The sequence below is a fragment of the Dipodomys spectabilis genome, unplaced genomic scaffold (genome assembly GCF_019054845.1).
Source record: "Dipodomys spectabilis isolate Male_0828 unplaced genomic scaffold, ASM1905484v1 ptg000207l, whole genome shotgun sequence".
Lineage (NCBI taxonomy): Eukaryota > Metazoa > Chordata > Mammalia > Rodentia > Heteromyidae > Dipodomys > Dipodomys spectabilis.
This window is the reverse complement of record NW_024870884.1, coordinates 14,719,963-14,734,919: the sequence shown is the minus strand read 5'-3', so window position 1 is coordinate 14,734,919 and position 14,957 is coordinate 14,719,963. Positions and strand designations below refer to the sequence as shown.

The 14,957-nt window shown below is 43.1% G+C and overlaps 1 protein-coding gene across 2 annotated transcripts in view; it reads right to left on the bottom strand.

Moving 5' to 3' along the window:
- Window positions 1–10,288, bottom strand: part of Ercc6 (ERCC excision repair 6, chromatin remodeling factor) — a 69,783-nt gene extending 59,495 nt beyond the window's left edge. The window contains exons 1-4 of one of the 2 annotated variants that reach the window (XM_042696507.1): window positions 10,216–10,288; window positions 6,690–7,125; window positions 3,679–3,799; window positions 1,574–1,682 (exon numbers count right to left, since the gene is read on the bottom strand). In XM_042696507.1, the coding sequence (XP_042552441.1) occupies window positions 1,574–1,682; window positions 3,679–3,799; window positions 6,690–7,111 (652 nt within the window). In that variant the 5' untranslated portion in view covers window positions 7,112–7,125; window positions 10,216–10,288. The remainder of the gene's footprint in view (window positions 1–1,573; window positions 1,683–3,678; window positions 3,800–6,689; window positions 7,126–10,215) is intronic. The other variant, XM_042696508.1, reaches the window with a different exon arrangement.
- Between the last annotated feature and the right edge of the window lie 4,669 nt (window positions 10,289–14,957).

Sequence of the window (14,957 nt, the reverse complement as noted above, 5' to 3'; positions counted from 1 at the left end):
CCCTTTGCACAATATATGCTAAAAAATGAATGGAAAAAATCATAATAAAACAAGCTATGCTAGAAGGTAGGTACCAGTGAGAGCAAATAGGGCAAAGGCAGAGAGTGTAGGAAGGTGAATATGGTTGAAGTACTTTATATGTATGTAAAGAGAATAATGAAACTAGTTGAAATTGTTTTAAGTAGGAAGAAGGGAAATAAGAGGGGCAGAGAGGGAGAGTTTCTCAGGGTACATTGTTTGAATGCACAGAAATATCACAATGAAATCCTTTCTTGTACATTAGTAAAAATCTTCTGTAAAAGAAGATGAATATTTATATCCTGTGTATCATTTAGCAATATTGCTAAATTCATAATAATCTCAATAGATTATTCATCAATTCCGTTGAGGGTTTTTTATTTGCCAGTTCTGGCACTTGAAGTCTAGGCTTGGGCACTGTCTCTGAGCTCCTTTTTGCTCAAGGCTAGCACTCTACACGAGAGCCACAGTGCACTTCTGGCTTTTTTTGTGATTAAATGGAGATAAGAGTCTCACACTTTTCTGCCCCACCTGTCTTCAAACTGTGATCCTCAGATCTCAGCTCCTGAGTAGCTACGATTACAGGCATGAGCCACCTACACCTGGCTCCTTTGAGTTTTCTATACCCATAACCATACTATCTTATGAATGATGGTTTCACTTCTTTTGTTCCATTCTCATGTTTTGTATTCCCTTTCTTCCTACATTGTCCAGTACTATCCTGAATAAGAAGGTAAGTGAGCACCCTCATTGTCTTCTAGATCACAGTGTCCTCATCCTACCTACTATCAGTGAACCTTCACAGCTGCTTATACAGAGCAGGGAAAAGGAAGCCTTGGGGAAGCAAGAGGACTGCTGGGAGGGGTCACCACATTCATGCCTACTACATTCAAGACAAAAAAACCCCACAAAAATCACATCTAATATTTTCTATATTACCTACTGTTATGTTCTTCCTAACAATTCTTGTCTTAGAGATTAAATGTCTGAAGCCAGTTCAAAGTATTCACTTCGAAATTCCAAATATTAGGGAGCTTAACCTATATTTTAAGCAGTGAGAGCGGGACAGCAACCAACAATTTCTAACCCTAAGGGTAATGTGAATAAAATCACGGCCATGGTAAAACCTGCATGTCTTTTCTTTTTAAACAACAGAATGGAAGGTTGGAAAGCCTGCCAAATGTGCTCCTTGAAGATATGTGAAAGCAATACTACAGATGCTGATTGATGATGCTGGGCTTCCAAAATGAAATTCAATCAAGATGCAGATCTCTTTATCAAATTAACTGTATAAGAATGTTTAACATTTCCAATTTATTAAATGTGCATCAGTAGCCTCCAGTGAACCGAGTTAAAAATGTACTTTCATTCTCTAAAAGCCCCACATGACTTAAGAGGTTTGATTCTGCAGGAGGATAAAATTTTCCATTATGACACAGAGGCAAAGAAATATGTAATTCTCAAAGCTCATGATAAAACTAGAGAGACACCTTCCCTTGGATATAGGCGCAGGAAATTAACTCAAGAACACTGAGAGCTGCTCCCATTTCCTTACCTGCATCCTCCTCCAGGCTAGCATGCTCCAACTCCACTTGTACCTCTGCTCCTCTCAGGATGGCCTGGAGACGTTTCTGCTTTGCAGTTATCTTCTTCAGCTGCTGTTCCTTGAAGGGTAAATCCCAAGTATACAACATAACTATGAAGTGACTTATTGTGAGATATAAAATTTTAAAACTGTAATCAAGAATAAAATTAAAAATAAAACAGAACTCACATCTATTACTATCATTATAGAGAACCTTATTTGAGCAACTACCAGGTCAGCTTTGATGTCTTCCTGCCAGGCAGCCAGCTCTGCCCACAAACTCTCCCCCTGCACACATAGCACACACAGCTTTCCAGTCATGTATACTGACTATTGAGGTAGAACTGTCCACTGGAGTCCCCTTGCTAGACTTCATCATTAGACACATCACTAGCCTTCTCATTTCTGATCTTACCAGCCAACAGGCAATGGAGGGCAATGGGACATAGAGCTAAGAATTTGTTTTTAAAGTCAAATAGTTAAAAAACGAAAGTCACTCACATTTGATAAATGTCCATGGTTTTCTTTCCTAATCCTACTCTACCCCTTTGCAATCACAAAAGTTTCAAAGACAAATACATTTTGCTATACCTCTTTATCCTACCTGTCCCAGGCTACTCTTTGCCTTATTTCCCTTGATATTATCAGAACTTAAATATGTGACCTTCCCACAGCCTCTCAATTAATAAAGCCAGTAATACTTGGCTCATCTTCACAGGAAAAATAAAGTGTCAACACCATAGCAATACAACATTGAGGCATGTGTGAGACTCTGGGTTTGGTCCCCAGCATCATGAAAAAAATAAAAAGATACAACTCCAAATATGAGTATAGAGCAAGAAGAATAGTTCCTGAACAAATATAAACAGCATACTACATGAACTTAAAATTTGTCTTTTGCTCAAGACTTTTGCTTAGCAAAATCCTCTTTAAAGCACTTTTACACTGAATAGTTTATCTTTAAACACCAAGGAGTTGCTAAATAAAGACAGGAAAATATAATTGAGACTAGGACCTAAAGTGGTCTAACATTTGGTAATCTCCACTGTTGAAATCTCAGCCTATTAGAAGCCCAAGATGGTCAATGGTATCTCTACATCAATTTACATGCTCCCTAGAGGCCCGATGTTCCCTTCAATTTGGGAAGTCCCCATCTGCAATGAGCTGCTGCTAGCTCTAACCTTTCGGGAAGATAATGGACTAGTGTATAAAAAGCAAAAGGAGAAGCATATGAACTAGTTTGTACCCATTCTCACCTCTCTAACTCAAATCAAAACTATAAGGAGTCCTGAACCAATTGTAAGCACAGTATGTTGCTAGTCATTTTGAATGGCAGAACTGCCATGATCAACACCAGTCATTACCACCTACTGCAGCATATTAATCCAAAACCATGTTTCAAACCTCCTAAAACTATACACAAACCCTAAAACAAAGTTTCAAACCTCACAAAAATAATATCCCAAGTAACAGATTCTCCTTACTCCCAACCTTAAAATTCTTCAACACTAAGTGCAGCTCTAGTCTGGATGGGTATTGACTATAATACCCAAGGCAGGGATAATGGGCCAGCCTCCCAAAAGTGGAAACAGGACGTGCGAGAAGAGACAGTTGTAGCAACAGGACACAAAGGGGCAATGATCAGTGAAAACAAGCCAAAAAGCAAGGTCCCCATGAAACAAGGAGGCTGAGTGAGAGACCAACATGCCCAGGAGAAAGTGACAAAGAGGAAAACGGTGGCAAGAGAGGGGTCTGGAAAAGCACAAGGGTGAGGAGGCCACACTGGAAAAACCACACTATAACTGCTCTCAAATTCAGACATTATGGATGCATTGTGCACAGATCTGTGTGCTCGTGGCTCTATGTGTGGGACTTTATAAAATACTGTGTAATAGAAAATGTAAAGGAGAATCAGTTGACAATATAAACGTTTAATACACAAGCAATTCAAAATTCCTCTGCTGTAATTATAAACACTTGTTTCATAGATTAAACTTTGCAAAACGCTTGCTCTATTATCAAGTGGGCTAAAATGAAACCTTAAATGTAATCCTTAATATGTGATTTTGAATCACCTTATTATACTTCTGCCGTTTTACAGAATCTAGTTTCCTGCTGATGTCTCTGCTGGTGGGAGCCTGAGGGCTAAGTTGTTCAATAATTTTATTGATCTGCCTTAAGGACTTCATACATGACCTGCAAAAGAAGACAAATTTTCAGCTTTCCACACTATGGTAACATTTCTTTTAGCATAATACAAAGAGGAAAAAAAGGCTAAAAAAACATGTCTGTTACTTCTTAGGAACTAAAACTTAAGGAAAACTAAACCAAAATGCACATTTTTTTTTTTTTGGTCGGTCGTGGAGCTTGAACTCTGGGCTTGGGTGTTGTCCCTGCGCTCTTCAGCTCAAGGCGAGTGCTCTACCGTTTCAGCCACAGTGCCACTTCCAGTTTTCTAGTGGTTTACTGGAGATAAGAGTCTGACTTTCCTTGCCCAGGCTGGCTTTGAACTGTGATCCTCAGATCTCAGCCTCCTCAGTAGCTAGGATTACAGGCTTGAGCCACCTGCACCCGGCTAAAATGCACATTTTTTTATTAGCCAAAAAATGGTTAGAAGTTTAAGATAACTACTACTGCTCTTCTCTTCTCTGACTTAGCTCAGACCCACTTGTAAACTGACTCATTCCTTCTACCAGAATATTTTGCATGTGCATGTCAATCCTTGGGCTTGAACTTAGGGCCTGGGCACTATCTCTAGGCTTTTTGCTCAAGACTGGTGCCCTACTTGAACTACAAATTCCACTTCTGGTTTTTTGGTTACTTGGAGACAAGTATTTCATGGAGTCTCATGAGATCCTCTGACCTCAGCCATATGAGTAGCAAGGATTACAGATGTGAGCCACCAGCACCTGGGCCTACCAGCCTTTCTTAAGTGTCTTCTTCACTCAAGACATTCAGCTAGGAAATGGTGTAATAAGTTGTACTTTTACATATGAAGAAATGCATATACACATTTTTTTAAAGCCCATTTGGAAGCCTCCTAAATTTAGAAAAGTCGAAAGTACTTAAACATTTATTTTCTTATTAAAGTATATACTTGTGACATGTTTTTATTTCCCACAACTAGATTTATCTACCGTAACATTACACTTCATGGTATGAGGACAAAAAGATGATTTGCTCCTAAAATAGGTATCACAGAATTATAGTTTCCAGTTTTAAAAACAGAAATTCAATCTTCTGCCTATGTATCTAACTTGCCACTTGAATTCTTTCTGGATTTTAGGATTAACAATGCAAGTTTTTTAGCCATCTAAGACATCACATGTCACCAGCCATGTCATAGCATTCTCCTCTGTCTTGTCACCTCTGTAGGAAGAGGAAGCAGGCACATATCCAAAATCAAATGTAAAAGGTTGTGTCACAACAAGGATCTGAGGCTGCCCTCAACACTGAAGGCCAAGAATATCTGATTTGCTTTTTTTTTTTGGGGGGGGGGGGCGGGGGGGGGTAGAGGTTAGTCATGGGGTTTGAACTCTGGGCCTGAGCACTGTCCCTCAGCTCTTCAGCTCAAGGTTAGTACTCTACCACTTGACCCACAGCACCACTTCCAGTTTTCTGGTGGTTTTGTTGGAGATAGGAGTCTCATAGACTTTACTGCCCAGGCTGGCTTTGAACTGTGATCCTCAGCTCTTAGCCTCCTGAGTAGCTAGGATTACAAGCATGAGCCACCAGCGCCCGGCTGATTTTCAAGAGGTGAAAACCACCAAAACCAGATTAAAAAGAGCCAGGTGCTGTGGCTAACGCCTACAATCCTAGCTACCCAGGAAGCTAAGATTTAAGGACCATGGTTCAAAGCCAGCAGCGGCAGGAAAGTCCATGAGATTCTTATCTCCAATTAACAACCAAATACACCACCAGAAGTGGAGCTGTAGCCCAAGTGGCAGAGTAGTAGCTTTGAGCACAAAAGCTCAGGGACAGCACCCAGGCCCTGAGTTCAAACTCCAAGTCAGGCATGCACACATGAATGCACATATGCACCAAGGAACTGTTAGCAGAAAGCATGTCCTTTAAGCACCAAGTTACCTATACATGGTTCCCAACAGGGTAGCTACCAGCACCATACCTCTCTCCTCTAGCCACCCACAACAACATGCCTTTTCTCTACCCAGTCCAGTCCTCAGGTTCTCTTCTGCCTAACCCTGCCCAAAAGATCACCCAATGGCAATAATGAGGAGGCTCAACTCTCCTTCACCAGCCCAGGCCAGGTCCTCCTCTCCATGAAATACACTGTTCTCTTCTCTATAACAGTTCCTTTCAGAATCAGAGGCAGCACCAAAGAATGGAATGGTAGGGAGTTTTTTCTCATTAGACTTAGAAATGCAGATCTGAAAAACTGCTAAGGGACTAAACACTCCATTTAGGGACAGCAAGCTGGAAATAAACTAGAGCACAGAGAACAATGTGATGAGGAGGCAGGAAGTATCACTAGTATCTCAGGGAGGAGACACTCAAAGTGCAGGTGCACTGTTCCTGGGACCTCAGTGCATGTGCTGGTGAGTGACAGGACATTTATAAAGGATATCCCTTCTCTTCAGTACACAAGGTAGGAGATAGGCCTTTGCCAGCTGAACTGAGCCTCTGCTTAGCATGCATAATACAGTGCTACACCTGAGGGGAAGGACGAGGCTGTCTTTACTAGTCCTGAATAAAAGCTTTCAATGTTGGTGGTGGTGGTGGTGGTTGTTGGTTTTGGTGCCAGTTCTAGGGCCTGAGCTCTGTCCCTGAGCTTCTTTTGCTCAAGGCTAGTGCTCTATCACTTGAGCCACATCTCCACTTTTAGCTTTTTTGGCAGTTTAGTGGAGATAAGAGCCTCATAGAATTTCCTGATTAGGCTGGCTTTGAACCATGATACTCAGATCTCAGCCTCCTGAGTAGCTAGGATTATAGGAGTGAGCCACCAGTGCCAGGCTCAGGATAAGAGGTTTAATAAACCCCCTACACTTCTGGAATGTTACAGTTTTCCATTACATTAATTTCCTTGCCATGATTAAATACAAACTCTGAATCAGTGGACTATACTCACATGAAGTCATCTAGGACCGACCGGTACTCCTTTTCAGCATCAGCAAGCTGGGTGGCACGACTGGCCTCATGCATTGCACTGTCCACCTGCTGAAGCACACCCTGCTCTAACACGGACTGGTCATAGACATCCACTCCCAGGCCCTGCAGCTCCAGGGCCTGCGCACTAGGCTCCACTGCTGGAATCTGATGCCTGTCGATATGCAGCAGGCTAGGCCCTCTCCTCCCAGCCACTGATGCACAGGCCTCAGCTGGGGTGGACAGATCATAGTCAGAGGAAGGAGAGGGAAGGCACTTCTCTGCCTCCCCATTCCCACCATTTTCTGGCTCAGTTGCTGTTTCTTTACTAGCACTGACATGGTAACTTTGAAAGCCATCTTGCTCCTGAGCTTGACTTGAGTGAGGGATTTCCTCATAGGGCATCTTCTACAGGCTATCTGAAAAGACAAGGAAAAAAATTATAAGCTTCTTGGTTACATATAATTATTATATCTTAAATACTTTATAACTAATTCACGATTTCTCAAAGCATCATCAAGTAATAACTACTAATTACATAAATGCAAGTTTCTAAGTGTTAATTTCTAGCTGTTGTTTTTATTCATTACATCTCCTGATAATAAGAAAGGTTAGCCAAAAGAAGAAACAAGTATGCCATGTACAAAGAACATCTGGGTGGCCAGCTGAGGAAGCCAGCAATCCAATCCTTAGGGACACCTACAACAACTGAAGAGGACTGGCTGCTGTCTTCCTTCCAATCAGCATAATCACTGTGCTATGGCATCATTAGTGGATTGGTCAACTGCAATATAGAGGATCAATGAAGAAAAAACTTTATATGAACTCTGAACATCTACCTAGTAAACAAGAACTCTGAACAAGTAATTAATCCAAGAGATTAATTACAATGTTCTCAAAAATAAGCTCATTTCAATGAACAATGCAACTTCTCACCCATCAGGATGGCAAGCAGGACAATATCCACTATACACAAGAAGGAGAGCCCTTCCAGTGCTGCTGGTAAGAATATAAATTATACAGCTCGTTGGGGGACAATTTAGCCATAGAGGTCAAAATATTCAATGCATAGACCTTTGCACAACAACTCTGGTTGTACATACTTATTTCAGAGAGATATGGCACACTGTAGTCTCAGTTATCTGCCCTCAAAACTGTAAAGCTGATGAATGCCACTTGCTGCCAAAGCCAAACACTGTGAGACAGAGAAGATTGGACAGCCATGCTAACCCAAAAAAAGGATAAAATTCAAAGAATGGTTTCTACAGAGGCTGGGCTGCTTTCACAGAAACAATCATATGGACAAAAATATACTACAGATTGTCTCTGATCATACATAACAGAAGAATGCACATTATAGCATGTTTTAATAGTCAATGTAGCCACTAAATTTTTTATAGTAGTAGAACCAGCTATGTTGAGTGAAAATAGTCAAGGGCAAAGTATGAGTGCATTCATACATGTGTATCTATGTATCTGTGTACATGGAATACACACAAACATACTAAACCTGCCACAGTTGGAGAAGGCAGGGACTGAAATGAAGGAAAGTTCTACATTTTATCCATACTCAGGAACAGCCTCAAAGATATCATACTCTATTATCTGTGTAACAATTAACAAATACATTAAAAAGCAACACAGTAACCAAGAAACAGACTTACTTTTTATTTATCTGCAAATAAACAAAAGTTTCTTTTTTAAAAAAGTAATTTCTTTTAGCACTGAAACATTATTTCTATGAAATGAGCACCAGCTCCTCCCCCATCCACCCATACCCAACCTACTCACTCCATACTAAGTAAACAATCCCAGCAACCAAGCATGGGATTCAAAGATGCCAAGAATTTTGTATTATGTGCCTGGAATGGCTCACTGAAGCCACTTTCTCCTGAAGAAGCACATGAGTAAAAACATGGTACAATGAGCTAAGATCTGAACACCAGATCCCCAGGGTACTGGGGAGGAGATATCTGCTGAAGGGAAGCATGGTTCAGAGAACAAGTCAAAATAAACAGTAAACAGTCACCAAGATGAGAGGAAGCAGACAGGCAGCAGGGAGATGGATGAAGAGCTTACAAGTCCAGATACTGGAGCATCACAACACAAATCTGAGCTAGCAAGAGAGGTCTGGGCACAATGTGGTTAACACTAGAATGAGCAGCATTAAGGGTCCTAAGGATCTGACAGGCCGCCAGAGGTCATTTCAAAAGGTTAGAAGAGGCCAAGGCTGAAAATATTAAAAGTGAATAGCAGAAAGAGAAGGTTTCTCTCCTGGGGGGGGGGGGGGGGTCTGATTATCTTCAGAAGAAAGGCCACAGTTGGGCTCTACTTCCCTTTCCCAGGAGTAGGGAGGGAAGGAGGGAATACAGACTTTCTATAAGAGATAGGAGGTCAAAAAAGGCCTCTCTGATAAAGTGTCATCTATCTGAGCCACTATCTGGAGGATGAACAGGATTTTTTTTTTTTAAATGTGAGGGCTGGGGCTTGAATTCAGGGCTTCTTGCTCAGCTCTCTTGCTTATGGCTGACACTCTACTTGAGCCATGTCTCTAGTCTGGCATTTTTACTGGTTAATTAGAAATATTCTCTTGGGACTTTTCTGTCTGAATTGGCTTCTAACTTCACTCTTCAAGATCTCGGCTTGCTAAGCAGCTAGGATTACAGGTTTGAGTCACCTGCCAGCGAGAAATAGGATTTAATCAGACCTAAAGGAAAGCTAATACCTTGCGATAAAATATAGGCAAAGGCTGGAAAGAACTGGTGAGTCTGAAGTGGAAGGCAGCTGAAACTCGGTTAAAGACAACAAGATAAGGGCTCGAGATTCACTGTGTAAACCTTACAAAGTATCTTCTGGGGAAACAGTGTCTTCCTTGTCCCCCCCCCCCCGCCCCCTTGGGTGCTGGGGTTTGTGTCTGGAGACAAACTGGACTGTGGACCGGACACCTGCGCCCATGCACGGATCTAAGGACACACGTTCACTCAGGTGTGGGAGAACATGAACCTGGGATTTTACTCTCAAATGTCCAGTACAGTCACACGATTCGGATCATGTCGGGCTACCGTGTGGGAGAAAGTACTGAGGAGACCCTGGCAGGCCCAGGGCTAGGCACAGCGCGCCGGAGGCGAGGCGGGACGCACCGCGGGGAACCGGCGTCCGCAGACGACCGCTCCGGAGGCCGGAAACCCCGGCCCGAGAAACGCCAGGCCCGAGGCTCTCGACGAGCAGCTCCCCAACGCTCCCTCAAGGGCCTCGCTACGTGAACCGAGACCCGGCAGCGCCCGGCCCTCAAGCTGAGCGGGGGCCGTCCGCCCGCAGCGGGCCAGCGCGCCGCCGCGTCACTTCCGGCCGCAGGTGCGCGGTCCGAGAGCGCCGAGCCGCGACCCACCGGCCGCCGCCACGGCGGCAAGGGCTCCGTCCCGGAGGCCTAGATGCCAGTGCACCGAGCGGCCGCCCGGGGAGCCCCGACATCTCCCGCCTGACATCCAGCCGGGCCGCCGAGCACTCACCCTGAGCTGTGTGGCCACCCAGACGCACGCGGAGACACCACAGACGCCGCCGTCGCCGCCACTGTAAAACGCGATACCACCGGGCCCCGCGCAGGCGCCCTAGGGGCCGCCGTAAACTCCGCCCTTGCATACTCAGCGAGGTCGACTGCGCATGCGCTGGTCTGCCTGGCTGCAAGTATACAATAGGTACTAAAGACTGCTTTTTTAAAAACAAAACAAAACAAAAAAAGCACTGACTTGAGCCCAAAAGTTAGGAAAAGTAGGAGAAAAATGCTGGCATCCTTGCCTCTATTTTATATGTCTTTATGTTGAATCATTCTCTTCTCTCTTGCAATCACTTTATAGTCACATTTGTTCCAAAAAGTACACAACTGATGGATAACATCTTTATAATAAGGGACCGAAACAATCCCCCCCCAAAGAAAAGAACAGCAGAACCTCAAAGGTCAGATTACACTCCTGTACCCCCCAAAAGTGGGAACAATTATCTGTAATGATGAGGCTGTATCCTAGAGTAGGAATAATCATTCCTGGGAACCAGATTGCTCCAGCTAAGGGATGAGAATAACTTCTGGAGAAGTCTCATACCCTGGAAGAACAAACCTGAGATAATGATCACCTGAAACTGTTTATGCATACTTCTCTCCCTCTGTCCCAACTCTTCCTCTATTTTTGTGTCAGTACTAGAGCTTGAACTCAGGGTCTCAAGCACTTGCTTGGCTTTTTCCACTCAAGGATGGTTCTCTATCACTTGGGCCAAAGCTCCACTTCCAGCTTTTTGCTGGCTAATGGAGTCTCACAAACTTTTCTGCCCAAGCTGCCTTCAAACCTAGATCCTCAGTTCTCAGCCTCCTAAGTAGATAGGCATGAGCTCCTAATGCCCATCTTCTTCCTCTGTTTAAACCTAAAACTCATGTAAGTACCTGGAAGATAGGTTGGAATACTTACTTTGTCTTTTCCCATAGCATGTCTACAATAAATCTCTGCCTTGTTATGACTTGTATTCCTTTCTCCCAGTTCATAGGTTGAAGTCCTCACCAGAAGTACTTCTGAATGTATTTGGAGACAGGATCATTTAGGAGGTAATTAAGTTATATGAGATAGAGTAGGCCCTAATCCAATGTTCCCACAGTCTTTATAGGAAAAAAAATAATTTAGACACAGACATGTGCATAGAGTATGTGAAGATGAGACAAGGAAGTTGAGAGAACAAGGAAAGGGAATGTAGAAGCAAGGGAAATGGAAGCTGTTCTACTTCGTTATATTCATTCCTACACATACAGCTCTGACTCCAAAGAGACATTAATACTGCAGATCCTAGCGAGGCACCAGTGGCTCATGTCTGTAATCCTAGCTACTTGGGATGCTGATATCTGAGGATCAGGTTTGAAGCCAGCCCAAGCAATAAGAAAAAAAAAAATTGTATCTCCAATTAGCTATCAAAAAAGCCAAATGAGAACATGAGGGCCTGAGTTCAAGTCTTGGTATCAACACCTTCCCTCCTCCAAAAAAAAAAAAGGGAGACAGGAACATAAAACAGGTTCTGTTTGAGATATGTACTAGCAGGAGGAGGGGGGAAAATATAGAACAAGGAAACATGCTGAAATTATTTAAGAAGTGAAAGGAAGCCAGGCACCAGTGGCTCATACCTATACTCCTAGCTACTCAGGAGGCTGAAGTTCAAAGTCAGACCAGGCAAGAAAGTCTGTGAGGTTTTTTTGTTTTGTTTTGTTTTTTGCTTTTTTGGGTCCAGTCGTGGGGCCTGAACTCTGGGCCTGGGCACTGTTCCTCAGCTCAAGGCTAGCGCTCTACCACTTGAGCCACAGCACTACTTCCAGCTTTTTTCTTTTTGATTATGTGGTGCTGAGGAATCGAACCCAAGGCCTCAAGCATGCAAGGCAAGCGCTCTACCACTGAGCCACCTTCCCAGCCCCAGTCTGTGAGGTTTTTATTTTAGTTAACCACCAAAAAACTGAAAGTGGAGCTGTGGTTCAAGTGATAGAACCCTAGCCTTGAGCACAAAAGCTCAGGGACAGTGACCAGGCACTGCGTTCAACCCCAAGGACCAGCATAAAAAGAGAGAGAGAAAAGAGAAGAGGAGTAGTAGAGGGGATAAGTTTAATTAGAACACAACCTTTGTTTGTATGAAAACATCATAATGAAACTCCTTTGTATACTAATATATGCTAATTAAAATGGGGGGGGGGTGAGCAAGTCTCCAGCTTATACCTGTAATCCTGGCTATTTAGGAGGCAGAGATCTGAAAACTGCATTTTAAAGCCAGCATGGGAAGGAAAGACCCCCAAGACTCTTATCTCCAAATAACCACCAAAAAGCCAGAAGCAGAGTTGTGGTTCAAGTGCTAGAGTACCAGCTTTGAGTGAAAAAAATAAAGGCCAGTGCACAGACCCTGAGTTCAAGCCTTAGGACCAGCACGGGGGGAAAAATGGGGGGAGGGGAAAAAGTGATAGGATTTCTTAAATATGCTTAGAAGTTTGTCAAAAGTTGTCTGACCTTTGCCCACCTGTATCCCATCAGTCCCCAGGTTGCAATGGCATCTCCCCAACTCCTGATAAACCTATCTCCTCCAACCCCTCTATCCAGTTGCCTTGACTATGGCAACCATCCTCCCACCTCCAGGCTGCATCTTCCTATATCTACTCATAATTACAAGAGAGATTTATCTAAGGTACAACTATGATCTGATCCCCTCTCTGCCTCAGACTTGACCCTCCACCCCACCCCTCCCCACACAAGATAGAATCTAAGCTACTTAAGTCACCCACACTCTTCTCCAGCCCTGTGCCATCTAGTATTTTGGCTTCATATCTGCCATTCACTCCTTGGATGCCCATGCTCAAGATTTTGAGAACTGCTTCTCCTGCTAGCAAGTCTGTTATGTGATTGCCTTATCTCTGGTTGCTAAAACAAAATGCTACAGGCCAGGCAAGCTTAATCAGCAGAAATTAGTTCTTATATTTGTGGTAACCTGGAGCCCTAGGACAAGATGTAAACAGCTTCGTTTCCTGGTTAGGGCTATCTTCCTGACTCCTGTTAATTCCATTGGGAGGAGGAATTACACTACACTGTGGTGTCTCTTTCCCTTCTTTTTTTTTTTTTTTGTTGTTGTTGTTGGTCATGGGAGAGTTGGTTGTCGGGGCTGAACTCTGGGCCTGGGCATTGTCCCTCAGCTCTTCAGCTCAAGGCTAGTGCCCTACCACTTGAGCCATAGTGCCATTTCTGGCTTTTTTCTGCTTATGTGGTGCTGAGGAATCGAACCTAGGGCCTCAGGCATGCAAGGCAACACTCTACCACTGAGCCACCTTCCCAGCCCCTCTCTTTCCCTTCTTAAAAGACATCAACCTAATTCAGTACCAGTGACTCACACCTGTAATCCTAGATACTCAGGAGGCTGAGATATGAGGATCCTGATTTGAAACCAACCCAGGCAGAAAAACTCATTTATCTCCAATTAACTGACAAAACAACAACAATCAGTAATAGAGCTTTGGCTCAACTGGAAGAATGCTATCCTTGAGCCAAAAATCTCAGGAATGATGCCCAGGCCCTGAGTTCAAGCCAGGACTAGCACCAAAAAAGAAAGAAAGAAGAGAAAGAAAGGAGAAAGAAGGAAGAAAGAAAGAAAAGAAAGAAAGAAAAGACCAAAGAGATCCTCCTGAATGGAGTGGAAGGAAGGATGGGAAGAAAATGCAGTTATAATATTCAATGCATATCAAAATTGAGGGGGTGGGTAGAGATGGGAAGGATGAGGGGATGACATTGATCAAGGTGCATTGTACTAAAAAACTAACATGTTGAATGGTAACCCCATTGTACAACTACTTATAAATAATAAAAAAAATATATTTCTTAAAAAGACAACCCTATTGGATGAGGGTCCTACCTTTAAGATCTCATTAACCAGAATGACTTCCTAAATGCTCCATCTCCACATACCAGTTAGGGGTTAGGGTTTCAACCTAAAAACTTTAAGATCACAGGATTCACTCCATACTCCACATATTTTTTTTAATGTTCTTACACTGGTAACTTGAAATTTCCCCATGGATTATATCCACGCCATAGAAATAGTCTTGATTACGCGAGGCTTTGTGGGATGTATTGAGACCATTGTTAATGTGTCCAGCATACATCCACTAATTACTCTCAGGTTTCTGTAGCTTTACTTGTGGGTTCCTCTGGCTGGAACTCTACCAGCTACAAACTCAGCCCAAAGTTTCACTTTTTAGTCTGAAGCATTCCCTGATGTTCTAACTAGAATAGTGCCTCACCCATCAGCTCCATATCCACAAACCAATATTATCATCACATCTTTTATTGCATTTATTGTTTATATTTTACTGATCACTTGCTAGATCTTACTCTGTTCTGGACATTGTCTCGAATGCTTTACAAATATTTAAATGAATACTAATGTTCACTCCTTTTGTATGTAGACAAAATTAACCTTGTGCTTTTGTTTTACAAGTAGTGTCCAGTGTAAGAGGCTCCTTGTGCTCCTGCATAGCAGAAGCGCTAAGCTGATTTTCATTTTTCAAAACCATGCTCACGTTTCTAACATTAGCATGAGGGCTTTTCCCCCACAACCTAGTCACCCAACCCTCACTACTGTCACATTGGGTTAACTTTCCAGCACATGTGCAAGCCACTGAAGTGGTACCTGAGCGGGAGCTGGTGTGTGTGTGTGTGTGTGTGTGTGTGTGTGTGTGTGTGTGTGTGTG